The 20,837-nt window shown below is 38.6% G+C and overlaps 1 protein-coding gene across 3 annotated transcripts in view; it reads right to left on the bottom strand.

The window, feature by feature from the left end:
• LOC105386598 (protein GDAP2 homolog) overlaps positions 1-20,837 on the bottom strand; it is a 55,562-nt gene that overhangs the window by 24,277 nt on the left and 10,448 nt on the right. For 2 of the 3 annotated variants that reach the window (XM_011557197.3, XM_011557195.3), the window contains exons 2-6: positions 12,644-12,818; positions 11,338-11,480; positions 10,253-10,385; positions 8,357-8,466; positions 6,784-6,996 (exon numbers count right to left, since the gene is read on the bottom strand). In XM_011557197.3, the coding sequence (XP_011555499.3) occupies positions 6,784-6,996; positions 8,357-8,466; positions 10,253-10,385; positions 11,338-11,480; positions 12,644-12,807 (763 nt within the window). In that variant the 5' untranslated portion in view covers positions 12,808-12,818. Of the gene's footprint in view, positions 1-6,783; positions 6,997-8,356; positions 8,467-10,252; positions 10,386-11,156; positions 11,300-11,337; positions 11,481-12,643; positions 12,819-20,837 lie in introns of all 3 variants that reach the window. The other variant, XM_048622940.1, reaches the window with a different exon arrangement.

Here is a 20,837-nt window from a genome sequence, read left to right as displayed (position 1 = left end):
TATAAGTATTTTTAAAAACCTATCTGAAACCTTTAGGTTGATGAGAGTTGTCTAGGCAAACAAATTAGGACTACTTGGTGAAAACCAAAATCATTAAGGGCCCGTACAGGGTGACGTGCCGCGCCAATTTTGGGTTTTCAATGCTCTTCACACAGCACACGCAGTGACACGCACACATGTAAGTTTGCACAGTGGGTCGATAAACTTTTACTCGCCAACTTTATTGACAATTATGTTCAAGTACATTTTGGGTGATTTTAGGGTAAGTAAGTATAATTCTTACTTACACTGGTAGGCACCAGGAAAGAGTAGAAATTAATAGGGGTGCCACTTTACTCTATACTCGGAACCCGATTAGCTTTCTCAAACAAATGTGGTATTTACTTGTAGAAAGGTAACTACAAGTATTAAAGTGTAGATAATAAGTTTCGGGCATTCTCCAGCCAACTGAACCCCGACGACAAAGCAAAGTAAATACATAGTGTCGCAAAAGGGCTATACTAAGCCAAAAGGGGATGACTCAAGGGGTCATTCTGAACAACTTTTGTTCTACGAGATTTGCAAATTCGCGAAAAAAAATATTCGTTTTCCATGGTAAAAAGTCACATGTCCAACAAAGTTTCTATGAAAATGGTTTTTTTTTGTTAATTTCCAAAACTCGTAGAGCAAAAGTTCAGAATGACCCCCTGTCTTACTCCTTTTTACCCTACTGCCGAAGGAGGAGGGTAATGTTTTTTGATTGTATGTATGTATATATGTATGTTTGTCTGTTTCTTTGTTCCCTCCTGTAGCCTAAACGGCTTGATAGATTTTGATGTATGAGATATTGTTAGAAGCGTATTGATGGCGCGATGGCTATAGGCTATGTGACGTTCCATTAAAATGTACATAGCGCCCTCTTGAGGACATAACGTGATGATCGAAAAAATAATAATTCAACTTTGCCGTGTAAGGTATCAAATGAAAGGACTTGATTTTCACATTACAAAAATATGCATATTGAAGGTATTTAAATAACAACACCAAAATTATTGAAATAAAAAATGATCATGAACTACCTACCGACGTAAAATTTCATAAAATAAAAACAACTAAAAAGTAACAAATAAAAAAATACAATTATAAAAAACTAAAAACCTGACTGTACGCTAAAAACATGAAAACAAGTCCCAATGTTAATGGAAAGTATCGCAGGCGGGGACCAACTTGACCGCCACTCAAGGCCGTTTTCTAAGTAACATTCAGCTAAATGGTGAACCCTCTGCTGGTATAATTTGTTTATATACCGCTTTTTCAATACCTGTAAGTACGGTGGCCTGCGCCTAAAAGTATACAGGCGGAGATTTTAAAATAGCGATCTCAAGCTCACATGCTGCTCAAGCACATCCACATAAACACCACTGCTACACACATCACTCACAACACGTCCCCGGATTTATAACAGATGTAGCAGGTCCCTTCATCATCAGGGATCGCTATTTTAAAAACTCCGCCTGTATACTTTTAGGCGCAGGCCACCGTACATTTTTTGGCAGCATAATATTTTTACTTAATTTTAGGGTTTCGAACGTCAAAAGAAAAAAAGCAACCGTTATAGGATCTCTTTGTTGTCCGTCTGTCTTACTGACTGTCTGTCACCGCCCTTTTTCTCAGAAACGGGTAAAGATATCAAGCTTATATTTCGCATAGATGGGGAGTACCCCAAAAAAAATATTATGGTACTCCCTGTCCCACACAAGTAAATTGGGGCTTATATTTTTTCCAGTTATTTTGATGTGTATCCTTTTTTTTTCTTTGTTGTTTTGTATAAGTATGTGTTTCTTTTCTTTAAATCTGTATTTTTTTTGTTGTTGCTGTCTATGTGTCGAAAAAATGTATCTTTATCTTCAAATCACGCCATCTATCGTTTGTTTTTTTTGTGGCTACTGTCTATAGAAGAAATTCCGTCATTGACAATTTTACGTTACGAATTTATTTTTATTTATTTTATTTTTACATTTTCGTGGAGAATCAACAGCATTTTGTTAATAAATAATTATTACTTATGAACACATAACAACTTGATGCCATTAACAGAATGAACTTAGTAAACCCAGTAAACCTAACACATCCAGAGGAAAAACAAAATCTCTTTCTCTCTCTCTGAAAAACATACTTAATAGCCCAAACTCGATGCTTTTAGCTATTAACATCTTTGAAATAAAATTGAGCCACCACCGTGTTACTGCCCTCATCAGATCCTCACGAGACCATACCTCAACCAGCACCAAGAGACTGTATTTTTGATCCCTAACCTAATGTTCGTGCGTATTGTCATCACTTAGATCCATTCGCTATATTCCTGCTCCTCATCAGACCTTTACGAGACTGTAATATCACGAGAATATTGCACACTATTTAATTTAATTTAATGTATTGAATATACTGGAAGAATTATGCTTCCTCAATTTCAAATCAAATTATGTTGGTGTCATAAAAGTTGAAAAAGTGCAATGACAACCAATGTGCAGTGATTTTGTATCTGTACACGATAAGATCGCGAGCTGTCAGTGCTGCCTAAACCGACGTGACCCTTCTTTGGAGGCCAGCGGCCAACTGAGTCAAACGTCACTTGTGTTTATGATTTTATAACACAGAAAGCCGCCATAGATATTTGTATGAAGATTTGAGGGAAAAAAATTGCTCAAGTTTGGGATTAATTTACACAAAATAAGTGTGTGTTTATTAAAAAACAAGGTATTTAGCGCCTAGTCCAAGCCTTTAACTTTATAATATGATAAAAATCATATGAAAATTCTTTATAATTACGACACAGTTGTTACAATACGGGAGTGTGATTGACTGGTTTTTCTTGATATTCTGAAATTAATTTACAGTTATCCATAATCATTTACTTAAATTCGAATGATTCAGCACCTAGCTAGACTCTTCAACTACCTGTGTGATTTTTTTCAAGGCTGTAGAGCATCATTTACTACATAATTCTATGACAATGCCAACCCTCGATTCCCTATTGCAGACCCTTAAGCACTGGCTATAAGCTAAAGGCATGATTTAAGTCATTCAAGAATATTTTAAAGCTTTAGAGGCATCCTCAAAATATGTTTAGTGCTTTTTAGTAATTTCCTAACGGCCGCCATATTTTTTCACTGAAATAAAAAAAAATACTTAGCAAAAAGATACATTTTAATTAATTAGGGGAAAATTCAGCAGCGCTTGCTATACTATTCCAAATATATGTTTTTTATATAGACAGTACTTTTATTTCTAATATAACTTTACACCAAAAATAAAATATTATCTATTTTTTTTAATTAAAATATCTTCAAATTTATTATTTACAAAAGGCCCGTCACTTGTACAGAACTATTATCCGAAAGTATCACAATAAAGTGCTAGTCGCACAAGGTTTTCATATTTCCCGACTTCAGCCTAACTACTTACTATTTTTTTTATTAATACAACACTTACAAGTTAGCCATTTTGAGTCTTGGAAAGTGTCAGGTAATGGCGCCATTTATTATAATTATTATAAAATCTTACACAGAAACATTTTAAAACCCGAGAGTATTGGAAAGGCATTACAAATATCCATCAAATGTGTTACAAGTTATAGTAGAGTTACATCCAGGACTAATTTAGAACTTAAAAGCTGTCTTCCAAGGTTATGTTAACGTTAAATTGAGGTTGTGAAGGTTTTATTTAGGTTCTGTGTAAGTAGTTCAAAAGGTTCTGGGTTTGAGCTATAGGTTTTGCTGTAGCTCTCAGAAAGGTTCTAAAACGTGGGCCCTTTTTGCACTCAGGAGGTTAATATAAGGTTATCGAGCCTTCTAAGTCTCACGAGTTGATTTCCATACAAAGGTTCTAGAACCTTTTCAAAACCTTTCTAAAACCAAAAATGTTACTTGGGATACCTGCCGAAGAACCGATAACCGTTGGGGTAGACGAGTTCTCGAGTGGAGACCACGAACGTGCAAACTTAAACACTTAACAAATTGCTTTACATCATCTACATGTAACATAGTAAAGCTATAAGTAATTCCTAATGTTTGATAGAGGATGTCTAAATTGACACTCATTGGTCGTAGTGTAGGTAATACCAAAGACGTAAGTAGTAAAATTTAAGTTCGATAGTTGTCAATGTCTGCCAGGACCAGTGTTTTGATCCTTAGCACCGGTTTTTTGATGTGTGTGTCTTTTATTCAATAACCATTAGTGAAGTCATGCGTCAAGCATGACAGCTGCATACGAATTTTGTTTGTTTTTGACTAATGGTTGCCATTTTTGACCAATGGTTGAGTTAACTACGCTACGGATCAAAAACTTGGTGGATTATCTTATCTAATGGATGGCAACCTCATGTGCATATCATAAGGGCAGCACAGGAGGATCACTCTAGCTTTAGGAAAACTATATTTCATAGAGCCGCCATGCCATCTGTATGTTTAATGCTACACGAGAAGCCGTGGTTGGCGCAGCAGCGCTCCGCAATATCGCTATCATATTGCTATATGTATAGAGCCACATCAGAAAAATAAACGAAGTTGTATTAGGCTCATCGTCAACAAAAGCAGAAACTTATCTGCACGATATTAAAACAGCTTGATGAACTTGATTTCATATATCTGTATCAGATAGGTACAAAACTCATAATTCTAAATACTAACCCTAAAATGCTATGCTGTTATCTCCGAAGTGACTACAAAGTAAAATTAAAATTAAACTAGCTACCCCCGCATGTATCATTGAATATTTGTTACACTTATATTTGAATATACGTTTTAATTATTATTTAATAGTATACCATCATCTGCACAACCATGGTCTGCATCACATGAATAATTTTCATGAAGTAGGTACTTAAATTTTTATCCTACGAAAATGCGTCACATTATCTCGTCATGTATCTATTTACTTAACTATTATGAGATATTATTATTCAATAAACCTACCAGCAGCCGTAGGTCGAGCTTGCACCAATTCAAAATCGAGTTTAACACTTGACAGGGTCTCCATGATTAAATCCGAAAGTAATATTTTCACTTTTTACACTAACGTTGTCACACAAGCGTAACGCTAAAATAAACGAACTAAATGCGTCAATAGTCGATAATCGTATTTATGCAGTAGAATTATCAGATAAGATTATGTGGGCTATGAGTTGGTTGATTGGTTCGCTGGATCGGGGTTGCCTTGTATCTTGTATCGGAAATCTGTGTTATGTGATAGTGAGTAATACGGATATCGTGTAAAATAAGTGTATTCTTTGTTTTTATGATTTATCGATTGTGCAATGGCCTACATAATCACCGCGCTCCAGAAAATTTAAGAGTATTGACAATAAATCAAAGTTCTAGTATAGAAACATGGTGTGTATGTGTAACACAAGAATCTTCTTAGTTTTATCTAAGCTGTAAGTCATAATCGCATTCTGAATGACTTGGTCCCTTTAAAAAAAAATTAACCTGGAATCTTGAATTACTCTGTTGCTTTTGTCTAAAAACAAAAGAAAGCGGAATTAAGGCATAGCAATCGTTTAAAAATACATAAGATACTTAAATCAAAATTCAGAAATGTGCAGTTGTTTACTGCTAAATTTGGTAGCTAATCATGGTTTGTCACATTAAAATAATTAGTCATGTTCTTATCAAATCCATGAGTCACATTCTTACAAACCGTTGCATTTGATCTGAATGTAAGTAGGTATACAGAATGTTGCAAAAAGGGTATGCTAAGCTGAAAGGGGGTGACTCAGGGGGTCATCCTGAACTACTTTTGTTCTACGAGTTTTAGAAATTCCCAAAAAAATTTATTCGTTTTCCATAGTAAAAAAGTCACGTGACCAACAAAGTTTCTATGGAAAAGGATTTTTTTTCCTTAGTATACCCTTTTTGCAACACACTGTATAAGTTTAATAGAGTATCTCAAACATAAGCTTCTTCTCGTTCAGGGTTTTCAATACCGTGCACCCTACCCTTGTATACCTACTAGCAGTAAGGTCCTTAGAAATACAGATATATGCCACGAACGCGTATGATAGCGTGGCGTGGGATAAGACGCGTGAATCTTTAAGCTGTGGTTAGAGCAGCAGATCCTCGAAATAAATAGAAAGATAAATAATTTATTCAAATATCGAGAATAGTGTATCTTGAATACCTAGTTGTAACGTGTTTATATTCCATTCGACGGGGAAAAGCATCTGTCAAAACCCTTATTACATTCGAATAAGGGTAGTTCTTTTTGTGTCAGATGTCTTTCCCCGTGGAATGGGATATAATCTTGGTAATATTTGTACAATAAAGAGTTAAATAAATAATGTATGAATAAATAAATAAAATGTGCGTACCTACTTTGTAGGCCTCGAATCGTGTCCGAGCCAGTTAATTTTACACCTGGCTAACAAGAATCAAGGATCAAGCTAGGCACAGTCGAGCTAGTTACTGGCTTCGGTTCTTGTCAGCCATTCGCCAAGTTAACTCGCCGCGGTTGTAGAGACATGTGCGATAAATTGTACCACTAGATAGGTGCGGTCCAGTCCAGCAGAGCGGTGTTCGAGGCAATAATCATACAATGAGATTGCATAAGTGGAGAATTTATATATATGTTCATTGGTCGATTTTTAACTCTGACACAGCTCAACTAGCCCGCTCCGCTTTGGTAGAACGGTACGTGTGTATACCTTTTAATTTGGTCGGGTTGTGTACAACTACTAGGACACATTGTGCGTACATTGTAGACGCGTCGTATTGTATATTGTATAGTCAATATGACACACGTGCGTACCTTGTAGATGCGTGGGGTTGTGTATGATGCGGATGCGCCGCTCCGGCTGCGCGTCGTCCACGAGCCGCCACCGCGCCGCGTCCGCGTCTCTGTCGCTCCGCGGGAAGTACAACGGGGCCAGTGACGTCAGCAAGGCGGCGTCGCTACCGCACTCGGTCGCTAGGATCACGAGGTGCGGCTGCTTGTTCTGTTCGAGGAAGCGGCGGATTGTTCCTGCGGAAGGGAATGCGATGGTGGTTAGAAGTGTGATATGTGCGGATTTGAATTTAGAAAGAGGGGTAGGAAAACGCGTGTTTTATTATTGTTATTTACCCATATATTTAGAACATCGAGTGACGTAAGAATAGTCGTGTCGCTACCGCAAGCTTCGCTTAGCGTTACGAGTTGAGGATTCTTGGTATGTTTCGGGCAGCGACGGATATTTATTGCGGGTAACAGTGGGTGGTTGTTTAAAATGTTAACGAGAAGAAGTGCGATGTATGCGGATGTGATTTTAAAATAGGCAGGCCTAAGAAATCTCGGTCAAAAGGTACACTAAAGACTATAATTATACTATCGCCGCATCAATAAGTACAGAGTGTACAATACTTAGTTAATTTTAACATAAATGGGTCAGCGGATCAGTAGCATCAGTGATTATTAAATGCGCGTAAGGTGCATCATCTATCAGACTGTAATCATCCACGCAAGGTGCTCCACAACACTTCCTCAGCCTACCTCACCCAATTATCCGTATATGTAAGGTCGTAATTATAGACAGTGGGCGTCCCACACTACGTTTGCATCTTCCTAGTCTCAACTTGAGAACTCGTCCAACCCAACGGTCATCGGTTTATCAAGTAGGCATCAGTGGATTGTAGCGCACCTAGCTCTCGCTATGTAAGCGATGTTTTAAGAAACGCTAAAGTTTCTTCAGTCAGATCTACTAAAGGAGGCATCTCAGTCGTCTCGGCCACACACATTGCACAGAAACTCAATACTATGTAATGTAATATGTGAAGATATGAATTAAGATTGGTATACTATGTGTGGTAGTAAATTAGGAATTTTATCTTTCTTATTTACCCCGCACCGGCCTCCTTTAGCGATTTTGTGTTCATACTGAAGTTCGCCTAGTCCAGGCTGTTCGGCCTGTTTGCTTCAGCATTATAGCCGGTATATATTATTATGTCCTCCTAGCCGAATTTCGACCACGGCGGCCAATCTCAACTGAGATCAGCCATCTACGCAGGAGTAGATTATAGTGCCCAAGTGTGTGCGCAGTACACAGGAGCACTCTCTGTTCCATCACTCTCATAGCCCAATGGGACGGATTTACCGACACGACTGGAGAGAGCTAGGCGCAGGACCGACTGCTTTACATGCCCATCCGACAGCATGGATCGTTTCACTATTTCGGACATCAGGTGATCAGCCTTCTATGTCCTAACCAAACTCAGAACCACAATTTAGAAACACAAATTGATGGTCCCACCCGGGAATCGAACCCGGGACCTCTGGGTCATGAAGCGAAGCTTCTACCACTAGACCACAGAGGCAATATTATTATGATACATATAATGAGTATACTAACGTAGCGCGACATGAGCTGCCACATCCGGCGGGAAGTTCCTGCGCGGCTGGTTGATGACGCACAGCGCCAGCGACTTGGCGCCCACCTCCGCCGCCAGGCACAGCACGTTCCTGGAAACAGAGGCAGAGGGGTTGAAGGCAAAACTGTGAGGGGACGAAAAACTTCTTACACATAATAATGATAGATGGGTACATCTCATACACAGCCATCCAATCCAAGTTAGGCCTGTAATATGGGTATCGGACAGCTGATATAATATTATCTACACAGTTAGGTGCATAAATAGATACAAATATAAATATAATATTAACACCCAAGACCCGAGTACAAATAAATATCTGCCCCGGCCGGGGATCGAACCCCACGTGCAGCATCGTATTCAGGGTCACTAACCACTACATCATTCGGTTATCTAAATGCAAATAATGTTATAATGGAAAATGAAAGTGCGTGACACCACGCGTGTTGCGCATCGTGGCATTTGATAGTATAGTGTACGGGTTCCTAGGGTTCAAACACAAAATTGCAATAGTACAGCGCTCTATTTGCATTGTAACTATCATATCACTGGCGAGGACTCGATTAGGTAAGGTTCTGGATTAAAGTTATCAACATCAGTAAATTAGAACCCCGAATGCCGCATTTTCTTTACATGGAACTATAAAAAAATCGGCAGAAATATCAAGTTCATAAGGTAGGTAACACGACAACTTTTAGTCACGGAATCCAACATGTACATATTTGGTGGACAAGTCTTGTTATGTAAACGAACATTAAACTAGGTGACATGGTCATGGTAACGCGATGTCAATGATTTATTAATGAGTTCCATGCGTGTCCTACTAGTGGTAGAGTAGAGCATAAAGGATAGGTTAAAATACAATGAAAAATATTTCATAACCTGGTAATTTTTAGGTCGTTACACAATACTGTTTGACACAATGATTTTGGGGTTTCTTGTTACAATTTTTACATAAAATCTTTTAGGTAAAACTAGTGACCAAGATTCTTAACACGTCTTTTAAATTCCAAATCTAGACACACAAAGCAGGACTGCCTTGTATCCAATTCATAAATGCACGCACCGTATTTACAAAGATTTCGTTATAATACTTAAATAATTTGTTTATATACTTAATACAATTATTGTCCACAGATTGACCACAACTAATTCAATTACCTATTTACAAACAATAGGTGACCATTACTCGACTGTAATAACGTTTAGAAACGTCTGTCGCATGTCTGGCGGCTAGTATTAAATACTTTGTTGTGGGTTTACAGATTATGATGTTCCATGAAATATTAGGTCCTTGTGTCATGGGATATCGCCGTAGGCTATACATAGAATGATTCTTATTTTGTTTGAAGTGGAGCTTGTCCCTTAGGGTCCATTCCACCAGGTATGTGTAATGTACATAGCTTTGCTGTGATGATTTGAAAGAGACGAATATGGAGGATATCAAACGCATCCATTGCAGCGTAGCATAGCACATCTCTGGCGGAGAAGCACCCTTACCATGAAGGAAAATATAGTGAGGTAACCTGCACAGTGCACATCTAGATGTGTGAATCCACGACAACCCAAAGTGTATATAGGTACTAGCGCGGTGGGAAATGGTCCAAGCTTGGGAAGGCAGTTAAGACCTTCAGGGGATATGCTCATTGCACAAGGGTGCCATTAGAACCGCAGAGAACAGAAAAGAACAGTCTCCTATAAATGTGCATCTATATCCCATTCCACGGGGAAAGACATCTGACAGAACCCTTATTACATTCGAATAAGGGTAATGTTTGGTTTTGTTTTTATCAGATGTCTTTCCCCGTGGAATGGGATATAGTTTGTTTTGAAATATAATGTTTGCGAAAACGTTCAAATCAATAAACAACAGTCACCTATAGCAGTTGGTCAGCGCGCCCTCGGCCGCCGTGTGGTACTTGGGCAGGTACTTGGGGCTGACGGTGTGCAGCACGTGCCGGCAGCGCAGCGCGAACCCCGGCGTCGCCACCGCCTCGCCGGTGCGACACTCTGGAATGGCAAGGGAAACGGTTGGTTAATGTTATGTATGTTGCAGAAGCTGTTATCATATTTTCATTGGGAAACAGCTTCAACGATTTTCATAAAATCTGTGTACTGGGTTTTGGTTTAGCTACGTCACGTATCACGGCATTAGAGTAAAAAAGAAAATTTCACTATCAGAGCGTATGTAAATGGTAGCTATATTATTGCCTAATGCGGTTAACAAAAGGGTCAGCCAGTAACGAGAACTTTTGATTCATAACAAAAAAACCGTGCAATATTGGTCATCCAGGTACTTTCTTATTTATTCAAGGTGCATATATACTCATATGTTTTCCAATAAGGATACACGGCGTAGCATCTTATGGGCAATGCACTTTAGCATGAAACTTAGAGTGGGCCGAACCTTTTGCCTCAATATCCTCCTAGGCTGACGTCAGTCACGTACATTGGCTAAAGCGCGCCTTGTTTTAAAGGATACAACAAAGCAATACTGACGCGCTCAACAGATGCTCTGTGTCATACACGAACAACGATGCGCTCGAATAATCACCAATGTATGCTACCCACGTCAGGAGAATTAGTTTAGGCTTTAGCTAAATAAGGCTGTTTTTAACAGCATGCGGATTTCATCACGCCCGCGGGATGGTCGCCATTTTCGCGCGTATCGCCTGCATATTCGCTTTACAATGAATACTTGTATGAAGCGTGCGGGGCATCCGTGATGTTAAAAACAGCCTAAATGTTTCTTTCTTTCTTTTGTCCCTAGTCCCAACTCACCGAGTCCCCGGGTGACGATCTCCTCCTTCATCCCGGGCCCGGCGAGCAGCAGCACGCGCTCGCTCGGCACGTCGCCGCCCAGCAGCCGCTCGACCGTGCTGCTCGCCAGCGCGTCCACCTCCAGGGTGGTTATGTCGCCTTGCCTGGAGTATGGGAGGTGTGCTATGACATGGCAACTCACCGAGTCCCCTGGTGACGATCTCCTCCTTCATCCCGGGCCCGGCGAGCAGCAGCACGCGCTCGCTCAGCGCGTCGCCGCCCAGCAGCCGCTCATCCGTGCTGGTCACCAGAGCGTCTACTTCGAGGGTGGTGATGTCGCCTTGCCTGGAAAATGAGAGAAGGAGTGAACTGGGGGGATATTTCTCAAGCGTCCATCGCGTCAGGCAAGCAGCGTCGTTCGCCTGTCAAGCATTAGTCAGATGCATACGGCAGAGCGACGCTGCTTAAAGATTGTTAATTGCTAATGATCGGCGGTGGTCGGTGGTAACTCCACATGACAGAACGTGTAGTATGGGTGTCAGACAGCTGATACTCCTACACAAATACATAGATAGAAATACATGGTATAACCAACCAGAATGTAAATAAAAGTGCTCACATTACACAAAGATTTTCACTATGCGGGATTCGAACCACCGGCTCCGTGCTGCAAAAGCACGCTTTTTTTTTTTTTTTTTTTTTTTTTTTTTTTTTTGTGTACAAAAATAGGTTCGCGCTAATTCAGTACCGACAATGCGGGCTATAACGAATCGCTTAATTCTGTAGAAGCCATTAGAATAGAATTCATTCTGTATAAAAAGTCCCAGGTCAGATATACATTACATAAACAATAATAAACATGTACTCATCCCTTACTCTTCCTTTGTAAATAAAAGGTAGAGGGAAAGAACAAAGATAATACCGTGCCTCAATACTTATTACTAGGTCAATTGGAAGCGTTCTCGGAAATCCTTGTTAAACAATGTTTGGAGGGCGGAAGACGTGCATAAACCATGAGCTCTGGGAATCGTGTTTAAACGTCGCATTATCACGTAGCTAACGATTGACTAATGCCGATGGAGGAAGGGTGAGGCCTGTGATTATCTATCTGTAGCAACGCTGTCGATGGTAATTAGACTATGCAGTAATAAGCAGCACGGTTACTAAGTATCCTTTCATTACTTCTTGTGTCTATGTTGGTTAGTATTTCTAGGCTACTAATTTTAAATTTTGATCTTAATTTTAAGGCTGCTATAATAAGCTAAATAAGTTAGCATCTGTAATAAATATCCTATTCTCTCAGAGTGACAAAGGTGCCCATGCACCCCTAAAAGTGAGCCACTTCAAGTACTCATGAAATGAGCACATCTGTCTTAGTTTGTTCTTAGTTACCTATTTGGATATGACGCTAGCATCCTAGAATAATTGGTTAGGTATGGCTAGCTGGGCTGCGAGTTGTCTTTATTAGCGTCACGCACAACCTTCCAGAACGTTCCAGAAACACTCACCATATGGCGAACCTGTCGTTGATCTCCGGCTCGTACTGGAAGACGACGCTGGCCTGGTGGGGCGCGGCCAGCTGCGAGTAGTCGGTGAGCGGCGCGGCCGGGCTGTGCGCCCAGCGCGCCACCGCCGCGCACGGGACGCCGCCGCGCCCGCCCGGACCCCGCATCAAGCTACTCTCTGCAATAGAATAGAATAAAATATGTTCATTTGACAATAGAATAAAATATGTTTATTTAACAATATAATAAAATATGTTTATTTGACAATAGAATAAAATATTATTTGACACCAAACAAAGCTGGCCACCCACAGAGAAGGATTGAAGCGCCTGGTGTCAGCCCCAGACTCCTCGGAGGAATAGCGGGTATGAAGAATTAAAAACAGCATGGAATAACAATAGATGGGCTGAGAGGTGAGAAAGGTAGCCATAGTTTAGACCTTGGCGATATTCGAGAGAGCTGGGTGGAAGCACTAAGTAAACTTAATACACTTTTTTAGGAAAGGTCTAGGATAAGGATGGGAAAGCAAAATACAATTAAGGCTTGATAAATATGACCGGATGGTTAAATATACATTATAGTTTTTTACAATGTACTGTACAACTCATGTGTATCATAACGACATTGCATATGTACGATAAGTCAAATTGAAAACCCACATTACCCACATACAATAGAGATGTCATTATGTCGTAGTGAACGGAAATAGCACACTAAACTAAAGTAGACTCTAATTTCACCTCATGATGTTCCAACTAATTAACCTCCATACAAACTTTACAAGGCCGTCGTCATTTGTTTGACTTTATGTCATATCAATAGCCGTCATCAAAAACTGCTAATAAATACAAATGCACGTAACATGTGGGTGACAATAACGATTTTTTAATACTCCTTTGGCTTGCTTTAACCGCCTTGTAATAACACAGTGGGGAATGGAGTAAATTACTGTAGCACTAGCCATGTAATTGTTTATTGGATGTAGATAGCTTTAACTGCTGTGTAAGTGCCTAGCCAATAGCATTACTACTTAAATTGGATTGCAATTTGTGAATAGCGGTCTCCAATATTGTTGTTGCTAGTCTAGTGGATTAACTTTCGGTAAACTCTTCCATTTCTACGAAGCAGAAATTAACCAATAGTACCTACGAATGGCGTTTCGTTTTACATAAGAAAGTGTTGTTGTAATTGAATAGTAAATTACATTGTAGTACATTGTTTTTGAATATATAAAATATGAATTCTCATTCATCTGTCTACATCGTTTTTATTCGGAAGTGTTAAATTTCAGCCGGTGTAACTGTAAATCTGTAATGCATCTATGTTTATTCCACTTTCGTACCAAACTATATAGGTACCGAACCTTCAGCCTAAACGGAAACGGTGCTATCTCACAATAGATGAATGTCGAGTTATTTATTTGATAGTACCTAGAAACAGAGCAAACCAGGAATCAGTAGATAACGCGTACAGGTAAAAAAGTATGTTGACTAAAGTATATTCGTTATTCATTTGTTTCATCGATTTCGCGGAGGTTCCGTTGCGTTGTTTTACTCCATTGTTCGGAAACTCATACTTACATCAAGATTATTAGCTAGAGCATTTTACGACGGCAACAAAACCAGACTGGGGTCGTATTTGTATTACTTAGGTACACGCAGCACGAAAAGGACTATATCGATAAAATACGCGTAAAGCAAACACAAAACAGTGTTTTTTAAAATATTTTAGCTAATAACGTAAAAAAACCACAATGAATATTATAAAAACTTAAATTAATTAAAAGGACAATGACCTGCGTAACACTGATTCGATTTTAAACCCAGGTCAATTCCATCAACCGATTTATGGGGATGACGTAAGCTGCAAGCGCCGGACCGAATTAAACCTTATCAACCGGGAAAACGGTACCCAGCGTATGCCGGTTTTCAGTAGGTCAAAGTGAAACTGCACTTGCGTTCAAAAAGCCGTGTAAGTAGGGCACGGGTTGCCCGTGACGTCACAGCATTGCATTGACGCTGTCCCGCTCTAGTGGGGCCTAGGGACTGAGACGCACACTTCATTGAAGACGTTTGCTTTCGATTTCTGGTGGAGTGGGGGGCGATTCTGCGTTTCGTTAATTGAAACTTTGCTTTGTTCCCCATTGGTAATGTTATGTAGTCTGAGCTCCAGTTGAAAAAAGTCTTAGTAGAACAAAGGCCAACTAATCTTAGATCTAATCTAATCGAAAGTCAAGTTTTGCAGAACTAGAGTATGAATGGATTGCAGCGCTATGATTGGCTGAAATGACGTTGAATAGTACTTAGGTTCATGCTTAGGTGGTTTTACTCAGGTAAGCAAATGGACCGTCATGACTGTAGTGTTTTGTAATAACTTAATTTGTATAATTAATACATAGATAGGACAGACTGGACAAAGGGAGATCACAAAGAAGAATGGCGAAACCTGACCCGCTTTGCATAAGTTAGCAGCCACTCACCAAACCTATTTTAAGTTATTGATAAAAATGTCTATTATCAGGGAAAAATATTTAAAAAAATCTAAACCATGGGGTTCTTGAGATATTAGGGTTCAAAAGTAAATTAATTAAATATATTTTTTTCGTTAAATAAGATTTTGCTGAATGGTACACGCACAAATAAGTTTTATAATCTAAATCATGGGATTCCCAATTCATAGCGCATCACAAAATGTATTACATGATTTTATTTATGCAAATAATATCATAATTATTTTTGCACATTTCACACTCAGCAACCTATTTTTATAAAGAGACCAATTTCAAAAATTATTTCATTCTATTCAAGTTCCCGTTATCCCGAAGTAACATAAAATACTTTTTAGCCAGGAATTCCCACGGAAACACTTTTAAAATCAATTTTTAGCTCGAGGGTAACATCTAGTACAGTAGAAAGACTTGATCTTTCAGCACCTATATCTTCGTTCTCCCATGTCTCATAATAATAAAATTAATACCAGTATATGCTGTAGTCACGGACTACGCATCAGTGTATGTTTCACCAATGGCCGCTCTGGGTCATGGCGCCATAGAGAAATGGCCATTCTCCTTTCAAAAAGTACTTAATATAATTTAAAAAAAAAACCCGTATTTGATTAGAATCTCAAAAAAAATTCCAATGTTCTGTTTCCGAATAAGAGGTTGTTGATTTGTTGTCTCTATTGTTAAAAAAATACTATTTATTGCTAATAATAGTTATTGCTACGCCGCGCCTTAGCAAACGCCTACGAGATGCCGTAGCAAGGAGGGATGCGGCTACGGCGCGGCGTAGCAAACTAATAGTCAGTTTTGTGAAATAGGCTGAAACTTTACACTGTGACTAATGTGACTATACTCTACAAATTAAAATGAATGATATAATATTACAAGACAACTACTTTAAATCCATGTAAGTAAAGTTTTAAATAGAGTAGTAAAATCTTGAATTATAAACATTTGAATTAAATAATTTTCAAGGGTTCGGTGTAAGTATGTACACCGCACAGATAAACTTTGTACCTAAGTTACGTAAGCATAAACTCGACATCATAAAACATAACCGAACACCAATGAGCGTACCTTTAATCGTCATCTCCAAGTGAAGACAAACAGCACCAACACAGAACAATCACTTCTCGAGAGCGGGATTAGATTAACGCGTGTGCTCCCGTCGAAATACGGGGAGCATGTGACCTCGAACGACGGAACACACCCCCGGGGGCGCGGGGGCGGGGGCGGGGGTGTGACGTCACACGGTCGACAACCTCGGCAAGTGGGTCACGGGACCGCTCGATGTGCCCCGCTGATGCGAAGACCTGAAGCCCTTTGTACCGACTCCGCGGATTGAATCATTATTTAATTACGCGATCGGATTATGTTTACGTCATAGGTCACGACTGTCTGCACAGTGAAGCCATTTTATTTTTAGATGCGGATTCCATTCTTATTGTACAAAGTGGTGGTTAAAAGTCGACATGCGCTATTTAGAGCCTCGTTTTATTATAGTTATCGAAAGTTTTTAAGTTGTTTTCTGAACAGTATTTGAGGCATGATTCGGCATGAATAACGAAAGAATACCAAGGCTAGCTGAAAAGCTCAAGGACAAAACAAAAGCTTTAAAAGTTTTATTGGAAAAAAATGCGTGAGCACGACGTAACTCAATAAACCTACAAAGACAGTCACCAATCTTTATAAGTAGTTCATAAAGCTCTCTCTATCTGTTTCTAGTAGCAGCGTCAAGCACCAATATGAAAATAAAACAGATTGAATTAAACATTACCTAAATTCTCTGCAATGCGACAAAGTCAAGCCAGCGACATCGACATTGAAAATTGTCTTATGGATCGCAAACCATTTACTTACCAACAATGGATAGGTTGATAAGTAGCCATTTGTTTATACATATAGGTACAAAACGAAACTAAAAAGCTCAAAAGTTTATCTTGGATGAAATCATTTACTTAGATAGGTTACCTATCATTTAAAAAAAATCGGTATAGAACAAAAAAACCCTTTGAAAGAGATGCTATTTTACCTATCCCCCAAGTATAATAAGTTTATTGTATTACACTTTACTATGTTACTAAGAACGTGGCTATATGTACAATGGTACATTCGTTACTCAAGCGTTAGAACATTACCTAATACCCAGTGGGGCGGCACAGCATTCAGACAGGAGGATGGGAGGTAAATTATGAAGGGAGGATCCTATCCTACTTTCGAACGCAGGCTTATGTAACAACGAGCACGGAGCCTTTGTTTTCAAGATGAAAGCTCATCCGATGTGAGATGAACCTGTTTTTTGTTTTCCTCTTGTCTGTTTTTAGAGCCCAGGGAAGTAATGAAACCTTTTTCTCATTCGATATTTTCAAATATTTCTTTTACGTTCTACTGTAACACAGAAGAAAAGAAATTTACAGTTAAGGATGCGACTCTAGGTTTGTTATAACTTTCCGACGAACATCGTGCACCAACTTTGATTTTCCGATTTAAGTTGGCAACTACTGCGGCTGTATTTTAAATGACAATTCAAGAGGTATGTTTGTAGCACCGTATATTTCAAACGAATACTACCGACAAGAACTTAGTTCTCGGCGGAAAAATTCTGAAGTGAAGGGAAAATTTAAAATGAAATGTATGCAGTTGCGAAGTGGCTTTTACAGTCAGTGCCTGTTAATGTCCTTATGAGTAGTGTGACTAGATATAAGGAGGAGCCTATGACCAAATTGATCAACATTGGATGGTTATTGTCCTATGGTCATCATGTTTGACAAAGTTCAAACTACACAATGGCCTTGTAAATAGAACTATACATTCGCAAATGTAGATATGGTAACAACAAATAGACCAGCATAAATGAAATGATAGTCGTAAAACTATGTATATTAGCCGAGGGATTACGTGGGCAGAACCACTCTTAGATAATTGGGACTGTTAGCGAAATACGTGATCTGGAAAGAGAGTGGTATTTTGTATAGACTCCTTCTCCGGGAAAAAGAAAGTAGGTTGAGAATTGAGATAATGCTTGCTAATTGAGTTAATAAATAAACAAAATATGTGTATAAGGACGAACTATAAGTATTATAACATATACATGCTAACTATTTTCTATGATAGAGAGAAAAAGAAGAAAGATATCCTGAGACAACTAGGTATAATAATACTAAGCTTCAGCAAAGATGAGCATTATGACTGCTGCACTTACTATAATTAGTTCTGCCCTTTCGTACTTGAACTTACAACTTGGACTGTCTCACAATGGTGTTGTTATGTCGTTAACTACATTTAATGAGGCTGTTGTGTAGACCAACTAAGAAATAGTTATTTCATTTAAATATATTCTAATATATATTAAATTTTCAACTAATAACAGGGGGTCCAAATAAGGAAATAATTATATATACCGGTCATATACTGTACATACATGAATATATCTACGTATAAAAGCATTGTTGTACTGGTGAGAGTCCCAGTCGCAGGCTATATTCAAACCGAAGGCTATTTCCATGCTGGATTCCTATTCACAAGTTAATTTATTACACTTTATACGAATGTCCTATTCAAATTATGATTTATTGTTCAACTAAGCTTATTTTAAGGACCCAGCTATTGTTTTCAATGAAACGCTGTCAACCAAAGGTAGAAATTTCTAACCGCTTTAATACCAAGCGTGGAAATTATGGAACGATGTAGGATAACAAATTATGCAATGAGAATGGTATGCTAGATATTCACGAAACAATAGGAAATATGTAACTATATAAATTTACAATAATAACATTTCAATTTCAACAAAGAACATTCCCGTAACCCTTTTAATGTGAACAAAGTGCTTATAGAGATGCACTGCTTTCATACATGCATGTACTTAAAGAGATTTTGTAATCTATATTCTGTAAATAAAATTATTTGATATCGTCTGTTATATTTTATCTTTGTTCTGTTACCGGTATCTTTGAGTTGAACAACCTCAGGTTTGGGGGTATCATTAGAGCTTGCGTGCATATCGCTCATTACAGGCTATTCGCGAAACAGCAGATGTCAATAGCGGGGTTATCCGCGAAGGTTATGCGGAGACATCACTGAAACTTTTCTACATTTCCCTACAATTTTTACGCTATACAATGAGAAATAAAGTAAGTGCTTTACGAAACCATGTATACGTAAGGTGGAGTGTAAGCTCAACTAGCGCCGCCAATTGAAAAAAAAAATCATAACTGCCGTTTGCGCTTGCGCTTCACCTTAATGGGATAAGTTGTAAACCAACCAAACAAGCTTCAATTTATACTCTATAATACCACGATTTATCTAACATATGAGGCACTTTCAGATCTTTAAGTTGGGATTGGCATGTTTTTTCCAATGGTTATATATTATGAGGGGAGGGCTTTCTTTTAGTGATGCTAAAACTGTATTAACCTCGGCAGACGTGGCCTCATACTACTTCCACTGGGCCGCATGCATCGCGTGATGGCTAACCTGCTTGGAAGGTTATCACCCACACATGCATCTATTTCTACCTCAAGTGGAAGACTCACTTTATTGATTATGAAAATGGGAAAGATTTCCATTACGTTGAGCACGCTCATGTCTAGCCAGGAAACATAACCAGGATACCTATAACCATAGAACAACGCGAGTTTTTCCAATCACGCGTTGACTAATCCTGAAACTTAGCTTATACAAAATTAGTTGACGAAGTGGAACATAGCTACAAATTGTTACTTTCGCCGGCGAAAAAATAGGTTAATACTACGCAAGTTTTCTATTGATTTTGTTATCCGCTTATCGTTATATAGTTAACATGTAACCAGATTATGCGCTAGACGGAATACATGGTAATGTAGGGTAATACGGTAATTGTAACTAATTGTACCAAGCAGCATTATTTAACTAAGTTTTTCTATGTGGAAATATATTAGCCGAAACCTTTTTTACAACATCAAAACGAGGCACAATTTTATTGTTAAGTACTGAAATATGAAATTACGTAAAGCACGCAAACAGTATAAGACCATTTTTGTGCCATCAATGAAAATGAGGATATACAATACAACTATTATGTACTAGCTGTTTCCGCGAGCTTCGCTTCGCCTTAAAAAGTTTTCCCGTGGGAATTCCGGGATAATAAGTAGCCTATGTTCTTTCTTAAGGTCTAGACCATATGTATACCAAATTTCATTCAAATCCGTTCAGTAGTTTTGGCGTGAAAGAGTAATAGACAGACAGACACAGTTACTTTCGCATTTATATCATTAGTTAGGATTGTGACCACAAAGCAATTGTGACAGTGATAAACGGCGATGTCGCCAGGAAAAAGTAAAAAGATCATTATAATAACATTGAGATTTTGAAAAAAAGGCTATCGTGTTTGCTAAGTTATCAAATCTTTTGATATTTAAACTGTATGCAAATAATCTGTAATGCCCATACTATATTTTAGTATTTATCCTCATCCTTACTAGCTGTAGGGTAACGTAACGTACCTAGGGACATTTTCGACTACCCCAACTTTGAATGAAGCTATCGCAGCGTACAACTAAGATATGAATGTGAAATTTTCTTTATTCGGTAGGATATATAATCTATTATCACTAGTATTTGTGCTAAAGCTTTAGTGTGGCCGGATTTTATTAAATTAAGATAAAAGTAAAAATGCTTGTTTTGACCCTAGGTACGTTACACGTTTGTACCTTGGGA

This window comes from Plutella xylostella, chromosome 9 (genome assembly GCF_932276165.1).
Source record: "Plutella xylostella chromosome 9, ilPluXylo3.1, whole genome shotgun sequence".
NCBI lineage: Eukaryota > Metazoa > Arthropoda > Insecta > Lepidoptera > Plutellidae > Plutella > Plutella xylostella.
This window is presented reverse-complemented; position numbering and strand designations above follow the sequence as displayed.